Genomic DNA, 13,338 nt, shown 5'->3' with positions numbered 1-13,338 from the left:
GTATTTCTGAGTGTTTATGTGCTGCAGAACAGGAACCTGCTGTAAAACAGCAATTATGCTGAGTCAGGCTTGATTTTTAATAATCTTTTCCTGTAAAATAAATAAATAAATCAAATCAAATCAAATCAAATCAAATCAACCAACAAAGTATTTTCACATCACATCTTTGCTTTTAGAACCAGAAACTTTGAACAGCAAATAGTAAATGGAAAAATACTGTGTACCCAAACCCTCTTATTGTGTCAGAAATAACATGTCGGCCGCTGGTCTGAGTTAAATGAGTAATACTAGATGTAAAGAGAAGAAATAAGAAACTGAAATGAACACAAACCAACACACCTTGTCACCTTTGAATCCTCGCTCCCCTTGTTCTCCTGGTAAGCCAACATCACCCTAAATAAAGTAAATAAAAAAATGTGTTTACAAACAATCATCTGACAAAGACCTCTTTTGGTTTGTGTGCTGAGTGTGAAATGCAGCTGTGTCATAATCTTGGAAGCCAGAGGTTCTTAGAATTGATCGCCCCCAGAATTGAAAACATACGGTTATTAAACTGAGAAAGACATATGCAGATCACCTTATCACCTTTCAGTCCTGTTTCCCCTGGATTTCCAGGTACTCCCTTAGATGCAAAATGAAAAACAAAACAAAAAAAAAAGGCAAGATGAGATGACTCATCTCATCCTTATTAAAACATGGTTAGTGGATGCAGGTTTCTATACTCTGTGAAAACATTATCTCAGCACTGACTGTGTGTCAGGTAAAACTGAGATTAATTAGTGAAACTTCCACTAAATCTGTCATATTTACTCTAATAACATAAAATCAGTGACAAATCTGAATAAAACTGAAAAAGAAAACTGAAACATCTACCTTGAGTCCTGGAAGTCCTGGTACCCCCATTATGCCAGCAGGACCCATGTCTCCCTACAACCAACACACAAACACAAATGTCATCATTCCAGCTACTGTGAATTATCATGACAGGATGTTTTAAAGAAACAAGAAAATATATGATAATAATAATAATTCAATTGTCAATTCTTTGGTCACTTTTGTGTCATTAGACTTAGCTGTCCCGTTCTAAACATTTAGACTAGGGATGTCCAAAGTGTGGCCCCTGAACTGATTTTGTGTGGCCCCTGACTTCAGTTCAAGAATTATACTAATTTGTTTGCAAATTTGTCCCCCCGGCACAGGTGTTTGATGTAAATGGAGACTTTCTATTTATTGTTAGGGCAAATTTATCACAAAATAAAATCTTATAATAAAACATATTAGCAACAATACAATTTTTTTGTCTTTAAAAAACCAGACTCAGCTTTTTCCACATCTATTTAGTGACTTCTGCTCAGAAGTTGATTTTGCTGCACTCCAATCTGCTTTAATTCTTGTATTAAATTTATTTGAATACAGCAAGCATTTTCAACAAAAGAGTGACCTAAATCCTGATTTTATTGATCAGAATTAACTAAATTGGGTTATTTTCCCCCCAAATGAAACCTAGAAAATTGCAAAAATTTCTTTCAATAAGGGAATCCTGCAAAACAATTTAAAAGTTCTGAATCTAGATTAATTTACACACCCATTTCCAGCAATAAATCTGACTACTTTATTTGTTTAATTAAAGTATCCAATGTTTAGTTTATTGTTGAGCAGGTAAAGGAAAAATATTTTTGACCCTCAAGTCCTTCTGACTTTGATTTTGGCCCATGTGACAAAATGTTTGGATACCCCTGATTCAGACCAAGGGTGTCAAACTCGTTTTCTTAGGTAATGTAATCATTTTGAATCCTGTGCACCTCCACGTGTTGTGGGATGCCTTCATTTTGCAAGTATAATAATCAACATTCATTATGGGAGATGTAGTTTATTATTTTAAGCCAATAACTTATCTTTGAAGCTCTTGTAGGCCACATAAAATGCTGTGGTGGGTCACATCTGGCCTGCGGGCCTCGAGTTTGACATGCGATTTAGACACTAAAAGAGGCATCTGGATGCTTCATTAATTGTTATAAATGTAAATGATGGCACACCTCTGTGGGAAACTGAGAACCACCCAAACACTGTAAAACATTCTGAAGACTCCCTCATGAATGCCGTTCAGCAACTAGTTGCTGTCTATTATGATGCTACTGCTTTTAAGCACAGACTTCCATTAAAAAAACACTTTAATAAAGTGGCAGTAACGGTGGATACGACAACACTTACAATAAGTCCATTGACTCCACACGGGCCAGGAGCTCCCAGCTCACCCTGAGAAGAGACAAGACAAAAGACACATTAAAGAAAAGCTGTATGGACAGGACGTGTTTGAAAGAACCCAGTGTCGTTTCTGTGTTTTCCCTGATAAACAGCGCCCCCCCACCCCCCACCCTGTAATAACACAAGAAAGGTTTCAGCTCCTAATTTTAGTGACTTGGCACCGGACAGAGTGGTTTGGTGCCCGAATGATCTACTCCACATGCCAAGCCAACATCCTCTCCAACCTGCTCATACAGTGGAGAAATTGAGGACACAGTGTGGCTTTCCTGTCTCGTCCTCGGCCTCTCTTTAAAAAAAAAGTAGACGAATAAGGCCAAACGGAACATCCCCTCTTCCCTCTGGAGGGAGAGAGAGGAAATGTAGTCTGAAGGAGCCTCTTTGGAGGTCAGCCAATCTTAGTCTAACACTGACCTCGTCAGTCACGGGCGGTTAAGGTCAAACTAAAGCAAGTGGAGCAGAGAGTGAAACTGCCGCCGCCCTCATATCACTGTGGATATGATGGGAGAGCAAACTTTACATCGGTCCTGTGTTTGGATCAAATGGTCCAGAAATATGCAAGTAAGCCTTAAGAAATGATACACAATCAAATAAAGCGATAGAGAAACATTTCGTAGTCTATTTATTTGATATTTCATGTGATTAAAAGTTATAATTTGATGAATTCTCTTATCAGGTGCAATGATTTGGTCCTATAGGGCAGGGGTTCTTAAACGTTTTGACCTCGGGGCCCAATTTGTTGAACATAAAGTGGCACGAGGCCCAGTCAGACATTACCAATGTATGGATCAAAATAATAATTATTCTAAATCTTGGTTTAATTTTTATTGTATTTACATCTGCTCATTTTTGCTCATTTTCTGACTCCAATTTAGATTCTTTGAAGGGCAAGTGGGAGATGGACTTGGAGGAATCCATATCAGACACAGTTTGGCAAAAAATTATTCAAAATATTTATTCGTCCTCAATATGTGTGAAACATGTTATAGTTCAATTCAAGGTAGTACATCGTCTACACTGGTCTAAGGACAGATTGTGCAAATTCAAAAAGGACTTGGATCCGACGTGTGATCGCTGCGGACAATCCCCTGCCACACTTTTACACACATTGTGGTCCTGTCCAAAGCTACATGGATACTGGCAAGGCATCTTTGACACCTTTTCAGGACTATTTGGACGAACTGTTCATCCATCACCACTCATCTCTCTCTTTGGGGTGGCTCCAGCAGAGGCTTCCTTCAGTAGACATCAGAGGACGGTGTTAGCTTTCTGCTCTCTACTGGCTAGAAGACTTATTCTTCTTCGATGGAAGGATCCACATCCTCCAGTATATGGTCATTGGTTAAGAGAAGTTATGTCTTACATTCATTTAGAGAAGATTAGATATACTGTTAGGAGATCTGTAAACAAATTCTTTGATATCTGGCAGCCATTTGTATCTTATGTAGAAAAAATTTCGGCAGATAATTTTGTGTAAAGGTCAAATATTATTTCATTATACACAAACCTGCTCATTGTATCATTTGATGAACACAAGATCATTTTTTGTTATTTCAGTGGATCCGGTATAGGAGGTGAGGGATGGGAGGGATTTTGGGTGTGTGTGTGTTTTGTTTTGTGTTTTTGTACGTATGTTCCTTTTTTTTGGTTTGTAAAAAAAATATATAAAGAATTTAATTAAAAGACCTTGATCAAAAAAAAACATCTGAGTGGCGCACTACTGCTACTAGTGGTGAGAAAGTGTATTACACCTTATTCAAAATCAATGCGGTCCCGCGGCCCTCTGGGGCCCAAAGTTAAAAACTGTTGTTCTTTTGAGGCCCTCAAGGTGGCGCTCACGGCCCACAGGTTAAGAATCTCTGCCTAGGGAGTGTATCATTGCATCAATAGAAATAAATCTGTAAACCTTGTTCCACTTACTGGGTTCCCATCAGGGCCAGGAGGTCCTCTCTCTCCAAAGTCACCAGGAAATCCCTTGGGTGCACACACAAACAGATCATCAGTCACGTTATAACGTTCATGCTGTCAAAATGTTCATTTGTTTGATGGACATTTACATCTCGTACGATTTGTCAAGTAAGTTGTTAGAAAACACACCAGAGATCAGCAAACTGTCTCCCAAAACAGAAGTCTGCAGCGTAAAAGCCAAGCAAACCCCATTAAATATGCTCCCAGAGCTTTTACTCCTGGGAGACCGTCAGGAAATTCCATGGCTGAGTGTTTCCGAGTGTCCATGTGTGCGCACGCTGGCAGGGAGCGCTCGGCAGCCCGCGAACCGAAACCCTTAGGACCTGCCTAAATGACTGACTTAAAGCCGCTCGGCCCCAAAAGCTGCTGACTGAGCCCTTCGTACGGAGGTTGAAACACGAGGCGTGACGCAGCCGCGTGGCTCGTCGTGCGCCTGTCCCTTCACGCCAAGGCCAACTCACAGCCGGCTGAGGAGCTGGCTTGGAGAAAACAAGGGCTGCGGGGACGCAACTGACAGCTGGATGGATAGCAAAGATCTCTCTTATTTTCTGTTTGGATACAGAGAGCAGAAGGCTCAGTGAATGGAGACTCAAACATCTGACATCTGGATGAGTAATGAGGAGTAACTGATGCAAACACCCACAACAAATAGAATCTTGCTCAAAGTGTCAGTTTGATCCGTTTAACAAATCTTTTCTCTGTGTTTGAGGACATCTTTTTCGTTATCTGTTCCACTTCAAGTTCTCCATTCACCAAAAATAAAAGTCACAAGATTAATAGCATCTGCACAGCTGACACAAGAAAAGTGCAAATACATGTTTTCGTGTTTTTAAAAAGCACATGTACTTGTCATTTTTCTTCCTCTGTGGTGAAAAGTGAGATCAGTTATTTTGTCCGAGTTGTTTTTTCTTGGCTTTTACATGCAAGCTTTTAAACCTCAATATAGACTACGTCATTGACCAAAATTGCATAACAACTTGAAAGAAAAAAAATCATGTACAGCCCACACTGAGCCTGGGAAATATTCCATTTATACAAGTGATTATCAGTATTTTCCCTGTCAGCCTGGAGAGATGGGAACTCTTACTATCCAGGCGCCGATGACGACAGACTTCCCCTCGTCTGTGGGTAAATCCTCCAGAGGGCCAAACCCACAAGTAACACATCCCATTATCATATCTGTCTAATGCATTACAAGCCCAGCAATAAGCACGCTGTCTAAAAAAAACTAATCTTCCTAATTAACACCATCCAGAGCAAATTAATCAAAGGTCATAAATGATTCTAATTTCCGACTTTAAAAAACTGCAAGAAATGAGATCAATGATCAACACATGGCCGTTATAAAGACTGCACATTTTTTCTACATGTTTACAAGCAAATCAAGAAGGGGTTTTACACTAAAATGTCCCCATTTTTTAACAAACTTCATAATTTCACTGCTCATAAGTTAGATTACAACCATCTCTGCACATTTAATGTTTTCTGAGAAGTGTGTTGAGAGAAAACTTTACCGGCCTACCCATCTTCCCCTTCTTCCCGTGTACACCAGGAATACCCTAAAATCAAACAAACAGAGAAGCAGTAAGACAATAAGATAGATAAGGACAGAGAAGTTTAAAGTTGTGCTCTTGATTGGTAATACTTTCTAAGTGGTTCCCAAAGTTGGGGTCGGGACCCAACTGTGGGTCATTAAACATGAAATGTGGGCCCCTCAATTTAAATGCAAATAAATTGTCAATGGGATACACAGTATTATTGCAAAAATAATATTTAATATATTAACAAAAGTAGCATCATAGTATGTTTATATTATGCCTATGTTTGAGTTATTAGTCAAGTTTACCATAACCAGTAATATCTGGGGTCACATGTTATATTATATTATATTATATAGTTTGAAAACCACTTGAAGTTACAACACTCAATAAAAATTGAAACAAAAGAACTGGATTTAACAAAAAAAAAAACTGTTTTTTAGATGAGCACTGGGGCAAAGAAGGTAAATATTCAGTTTATACCTCATATAAGCATCAATTTTCAGCAACAAAACTATTTCAAAAGCTCAATTGTGCAGCTGTTTTGGAGGTACCACGTCATTAACCCAGCAGTACCCCCCCCCCACCACCACCACCACCATCTTACTAGTCCCCCTTTGTTGTGCCCCTGAATTAACATGCAACATAAAAAGAGTTCGGAAAAAAAGTGTATTTAAATATCACATTCCCCAAGAACCCAGCCAAACGTGTCAAGTGATGAAGACCAAAACTATTAAATGACATGAATCCAAGCAGCTTTTAAGTGGCTTTTGATGTGAAATTGTTTTGCAGTTATAATGAATCATTTCATAACTGGGTAATACACTTCTATTAAAAACAATGCTTCTGTTTTGATCCAATTGCTTCAAGGTTCATGGGAGTTTTAACTAATAGATTGCTTTAAAAGAAGGGTATTGCACAGTTTCCAGGCACATTCTACGCCACAATCAAGTAACTGTTATCTTCAGTTGTTCTGAAAATGCTTTATATATCAAATGTAAAACTGACTTTACATCGTAGCCTATCTAAACACCATGAAATATGCATCTGTCTCTTTAAGAACATCCTACCGTTTCTGACACTCCCACTTCAGCACGTCTTCACAACAATGCTTCAAGCCATTTACAACCTTTAGTGTTGTATTTTGTTACGAAAAAATAAAAGATAATGACAAGCAACATTATACAATATTGGTTTTGGAAAAGGGCAACTCAGGCTACAGTTGAACCTCAAGTCGAACTCTGAAAGTAGGTTTTCTGAAGAACCTGAGTGAGATCAGAAGTTCTTAAGACGTGTCAGCTAGGTAATATATCTCCCAGCCACACTCTCATACAATGTTCAAATACTTTTTTGCAAATAAACTATAAATATAGATCATTATGAAGCAATTGCACATTTTTGCAATGAAATCATGAACATCCACCATTTTTAAGATACGTTTTGCAATGAAATAAGCGACTTGTAAAGAAATACTTCTCCTGATGGTAGTCCGGTGGAGGTGTGTGTGTGGGGGGGGGGGGCGGGAGCTCAGCTGCAGACTGAGCTTCAGGGAGGAGCTTTGGGTAAATAGGCAGTGCTTTGTACCAGCAAGCTTTTGGCAGCTCCACATGGTGACAGGAGATTCAAGGATTTCTCAAACGTGCTATCCTGATAAAAACCAGACCCTTGTCCTTCACTTTGCTTCGTACTGGACTCGCTGCCGTAGAGAAGCGATTCTTGCTGGAGGCGTGGCCTCTGCTGATGTCACTGTGAAGGAGGCTAAGCTAAGAAGCTAACCGGAAATTACATTCGCTGTAAACAACCCTGCTGAGAGGAGAGAAGTACCGAGCCAAACGAGACGACTGTAAATAAGAGTTGCTGCTTTGTCAGACAAATTTATTTTAATTTGGAAGCCTTATCAACACBGACTGGCTTRATTCHCTTCCTCCACTGCCGTATGCTAAACTAACTAGCAGACACTGCGCAGAAAATCAACATCGTTCAAAACTCCGCCTTCTGTTTGCTGATTGGCCCAGGTAAAATNGTTCAAAACTCCGCCTTCTGTTTGCTGATTGGCCCAGGTAAAATAAACTACAAGCAGACACTGTGCAGAAAATCGACGTTCTCTGATTGGTTCGACTAAAAATCTGCCAGCGAAATCCTTGTCTATGGGAGAAATCCCAGACGGAGCAGTGAAGGGAAACTAGAATTGAGCGGAACTGCGTAGGAAGGCAAGGGCCAGGCTACAAACATGCATGAATGAGTCAAAGCAGCACTAAGGGTATGTTTTTGTTACATGATATAAAGCTCAAAAAAGTCAATTTTGCATAATACCCCTCCTTTAAGTAAATTTGGACCTGACTTCTACACTTAAAAGATGATCCAGGACAGCATGTGGGTTGTGGTGCAAAACGTGATCCAACACGACATAAAAGGTTGCTCTCCTTTGAGCTTAGAATACTGATTTGGTGAAATCTGCCTCTGGTGTCTCATTACAGCAACAATGAAATTTATTTCTGTTTCATCCCTTTGGCCCACGGACAGTCATAATGCAACCCTGCAGGTATTCACTCTCACAGCCCACTAATACTCACTCTCTCCCCGTCAGGACCAGGAAAGCCAAAAAGCCCAGGGATGCCAATGTGACCCTGGAGAGATGAATAAAAGATGGAGCAGTGGAACAGATAAAATGCACATAGATTGAAATAGGAAAAAGGGAGAATATAGGGGAAACATTGAGTGAGGAAAGATGGCTGATTTTTTTTTAATCAGAACTGTTAATGTAACCAACTCAGAAATCTCTAAAGTGGTCTGAAAACGCTTCAGTCTGTTCTGGTTCTGCCAGGTTTGTCCAACAGTGGAGTGGTGCTGAAGAGTAAAGCCTTGAGGTAAGTGTATATGCCCATGGACTGCATGGTGCTGGCTTCCACGATGTAGTCCAAGGGCACATACCCTCACATCAGGGATCTCTGAAGATCGGTGTGCAAAAAAAAAAAAAAAAAAACAGCTCAAACAACAACAAATACATTTAAAATCTCATTTAGGGAATTAAGAGGTCTGTTCTGCAGCTGGGAAAAGGGGTTTTAAGATTTGGCTGAATATATTTACAACAAATAGGTGCAGAATCTAACAAAACCATTTTAATAGTGTTAAAGGGCCTGTGACATCAGATTTTTGTAATAAAAATTAATGTTTTTTTTGGAAACATAACATTGATAACATATTGCAAAACAAGTTTCACACCGCTGAGATGAACGGTTGTTGAGATATTTGCATGTGAAGAAACAGGAAGTGATGTCAAAGGGGAATGTCAGCATGTAAACAGAGCGTTGTAACAAAAGCTAACAACAAACTGTAGAGAAGAATCTGATGTTTCTTTAGATTATTTTGAGTCGCTACCAAAGAGAGACAAAGAAGAGTTACAGTTCAAATAATTTTGTTTTAATATTCAAAGACCAGAGAGTTTATTTTATTCATGAGTTCCCCTTTGATCCTGTTTCACTTTGGCTGAGCCAAATTCAAAAGAAAAAAGGCCGTTTATGTGACAAAATGGGTAAAATCATGTGTACTGCCAATTTTCTTAAGTATAAAGATGATTTCTTTGACTTTTTGTATTTGAAGGATTGGCATGTCACAAGCGCTTTGACAACGGTCTTTATTTTTACAAAGTTAGGCAAGCATTTAACAGACTGTTTATGCATTTTTGAGAAAACAACAATTTTGAGATATACTTTTAAAGCATCTATATTTACTTAAAATGCATGATGCACAGCCTACTTTAACAAAATGAAAACAAGCTGAAACCTGTTCAATTCTACTTACCCCAGTTCCTTTCGGTCCTGTTCCTCCTATAGGCCCAGGGAAGCCCTGATGTAAACATTTTACAAAATATATTTATGACATTGCAAACAGCTGCACAGCTTTATTGGTTGCGGTAAGAGTTTTAACCTGGAAAAATGCATTTCTCAACAGGGGTAAAACAAACAAAATACAAATAAAAATGGCAGTAATCAGCAATAGGTACAAATTAAATATCAAGTGAATTCCATTCAATGATTAGCATCAGGTTTAAATTTGTTGTCACATTAATGATTTCTCACCAGATAATTAGTTCTTGCAACTTTTGGCTCAGGGGAACTTTCCTCTTGCAGCATCTTGACAAAGAGCATGCAGCTGTCTGCAGATGGTAGGGGGTGCTAAAACCTAATCCATTATTCTTTACTTTAAGGGTCTACAGAGAGCTGAATCCTGACACAACAAATGTACTGAATCATCAAACCACTCGACCCGTGTCTGAACTCTAGTGTCATTAACATTCAAACACAGACTGAAAAACGAGCAAAGAGTCATTCACCTCTTAGGGGGTGGGGGTTAATTTTAATTAAAGCTAAAGATTTTAAATACAAAGGAGTCATAATAACCCCCGGCCTTGCTTTCTGTGGTGAAGAGTTTGCAGAAAAACAAGGCAAGGAATGATGCTCGCAGTTTAGAAAGACAAAAGCCTTTTTTTTGTACCCGGGGAGCTGCGGCAGTTTTATTACATTTTCTTACTTCGGGGTGGTGCTTACTATGGAAACCTTTTGACATTATTCCTTATAAAACCAAAAGCATTCATGGCTGAATTTCACCACAGGCTCTCAACATTTTTACTCGGGCCTTTTGCCTTTCATTCAACTCCTGAAAAACTTGAAATAGTTATTTATTTATTGTAGTTTGCACCAAGATGCAGGTGGATAAGCTTTTTTTAAGTTTAAATAAAATTCTTCACAAGCACACATCTCATGTACAAGTCTTAACCACTAAGTTGAAACAGAAATTATATGTTTATTCAAAAATGAGATCCAATCTGACATCTTCTGTTTCAAATATCTATCTTCATGCTGTAATACTCTCAACCATGTCATACTGTTTACCTGTTTGGTCTCTTACAACAAATGAAATCTTAGAACCCATAGTTAGGCTCTACAACAGGACCTACAAAATTCATAAAAAACTTCCTGGTTGGACTCATCATTCAGTTCTTTCATTGTCTGATGCCTTGACTTTTCAGAATTATGTTTTGTATAGTGGTATTAATTTATATTTTCAGATCTTCCAAAGTGCCAATTATGGAACTCTCTGTACATTACTGCCCAAATCAAATTCTGGAAGTGGTCATTCAACTAGATCTGTTACAAAAGGACAACTGATATTACCAACTTTTAAAAACTGTTATGGCCAGAGGTCTTTCTTCTATGTTTATACTAAAGCATGGAATGACATTCCTCAAAACATAAAGTCCATTTCAAAACTACAGCCCTTTAAYAAGAYTCTTGTCTGCCATCTGCTGGACACTTTTTGTTSTGCTCATATTTAGACGTCCTATTTTGCAAATGCTGCCTTCCTGAAATTTGGTATGCTTGTTTGTCTTTGTGTCTATGGTGTACAATGATGTGATTGTGATGCTGTATTTCTGAGTGTTTTATGTGCTGCAGAACAGGAACCTGCTGTGAAACAGCAATTAAGCTGAGTTAGGCTTGATTTATCTTTTCCTGTTAAATCAATAAATCAAATCAAATCAAATCATACAAATCAACTCTGCGTCATTCTGACAGGAAATCAAGTTATTTGATCCAATCATTCTTGTAAAAGGCAGAATTCAGCTTTTTTTCTAAGGTTAAACCCACGATATATGGAATGTTTTGAGTGTTTATTATTGTTGGTTCTGTTGTGTGTGTGTGCACTTGTGTGTTGCCCTGTTCAATCAGCACTGCAACACTAGATTTACTGCACCTGCCTGCCAGGATAGCCTTTGGCCCCCGGGCTTCCATCATCTCCCCGTTCACCCTGTGGAAACAAAGACGGTACAGAAATCAGCACCTGAAGAGAACAAGAAAGAAGGCAGGACAGGGAGGGAGGAAATCGTATATTTATTGGGCAAATTTTGTAGCTTCGCTGATTACAGAAAGCACGTTTCAGGAAAAATTAAAAATATTATAATAATAGGCACTTCATTTCCTTTTTTTGAAGTCTGGGGTAAAGCGTGTAAAACAATTGCAAATCCTGTTTTTATTTTGCAGAAAAGAGCTATAAGAATTATTACAAAAAAACATGATTACCCATCAAATACATTATTTTGTCAGTTGAAATTATTGAAATTCTATGAGTTGGTTGATTACAACATTTTGCAGATTATGTATAAGGCTCATAAAAATATACAGTATTACCTTTGAACATCCAATCGAATTTTGTTAAGAGACAAAGTTACTAGAGTTTAAAAGGGACAGAGGTGTTTGTGAAACCTAAAATCCGAACTAGTTTGAAGGAACAATGTACTTCAGTGCAAGGAATAAAATTGTGGAATAAAGTGGAGAATGATATTAAAAGTGCAGGATCAGTGTATAAGTTTAGGAGAATGGTAAAATCCAGTCTGTTGAAGAAATATGAAATTGCATAATATGTATCTTTAAAAATTGTCTGAGACAGATTTTATTTTTTATGATTTTTTTTCTGTTTGTATCAATGTTTGAATTTCTTTTGATGGAAAAAAGGCACAGATACAAGATTTTTTTCTTCCTTCTGCTGCCTTTCATTTTATTTTTCATTAGTATTTTTTTGTATACTGAATTTGCTTTGTTTTTAAATAAATGAATAAACTAAACTAAACTTTTTAATGCTCAAATACAAAAGGGTTAAAATCTCCCAGTCTTTCCATAAAGGCCTTTTGTTTAGTCATAGGAAAAGAGGCGCCACAACAAACATACCAACTTTATTAATCCAACAGTAAGTTCTATTACATTGTGGTCAAGCCACATGCTGGTACGACTACTGTGGGAACAGTTTAACTTTACTATGTTTATTCTCATCAATGCATATATTACGTGAATCATTCCCTCCTTGCGGTGAGACCAAACCAAACACATTCCACACAGAAGAATGTCTAATATTACATGAACTGTATATTAGGAAGCAAACAAAGTTAATTAGTGAAAGTATGTAGGAAATTACAGGCTGTTTGTAAAGTGCACTTAAAGGCAATTACATTTATCATACACTGTCAACAGCTGTGTTTCTGGGTTTCCAGAAGCATTTTACAGCAAACAGTTGAAGTGTAAACGGACACAAAAATGGCCGCGTATCTAATAAAAGAAATGTCATCTTTAAATTTAATTATAAGAAAAATGAGTCAAGATTAATGCCTCAAAGTGTTCATTGTATTAGATGAAAAAACACCCTCATGGATCTATGAGTCTTATAAAACACATTACATTAGTTTGATTTATTAAAAGCATTAAAAACTCAACCTCAAAACCAGTGGTATAATGTGTTGATTAACGAGCAAAAACTCAGACTTCAAAGAAAAACGAAGTCTGAACTACATTTTTTTAAAGTTTCTGATTAGTAATTTGTGTGAAAATACATTTACGTGAGACAAAATGCAGCCCAAATTTCTGCAGCTTAAAAGGCAAATAAAGCTGTCTGCAGCAAGCAAGAAATCATGGCCTCCTGGCACAAGGTGTCACCACCGATCTTTAATAGACCAGTAGGGAGAAAAAGATAGATGCTAGTGGAGTTTTTTTTTATTAAAATAATGTCCTAACTTGGATATATA

At 37.9% G+C, this 13,338-nt stretch overlaps 1 protein-coding gene across 1 annotated transcript in view; it reads right to left on the bottom strand.

Moving 5' to 3' along the window:
• The window catches only part of col27a1b (collagen, type XXVII, alpha 1b), a gene marked incomplete at its 5' end in the record, with an annotated part of 91,702 nt that overhangs the window by 43,936 nt on the left and 34,428 nt on the right, over positions 1-13,338 (bottom strand). The window contains 9 exon segments of the mRNA XM_014024015.1: positions 340-393; positions 578-622; positions 874-927; positions 2,212-2,256; positions 4,183-4,236; positions 5,745-5,789; positions 8,342-8,395; positions 9,570-9,614; positions 11,520-11,573. Coding sequence (XP_013879469.1) covers positions 340-393; positions 578-622; positions 874-927; positions 2,212-2,256; positions 4,183-4,236; positions 5,745-5,789; positions 8,342-8,395; positions 9,570-9,614; positions 11,520-11,573 — 450 coding nt within the window.

Source organism: Austrofundulus limnaeus, unplaced genomic scaffold (assembly GCF_001266775.1).
Source record: "Austrofundulus limnaeus strain Quisiro unplaced genomic scaffold, Austrofundulus_limnaeus-1.0 Scaffold403, whole genome shotgun sequence".
In the NCBI taxonomy this organism is placed as follows: domain Eukaryota; kingdom Metazoa; phylum Chordata; class Actinopteri; order Cyprinodontiformes; family Rivulidae; genus Austrofundulus; species Austrofundulus limnaeus.
This window is presented reverse-complemented; position numbering and strand designations above follow the sequence as displayed.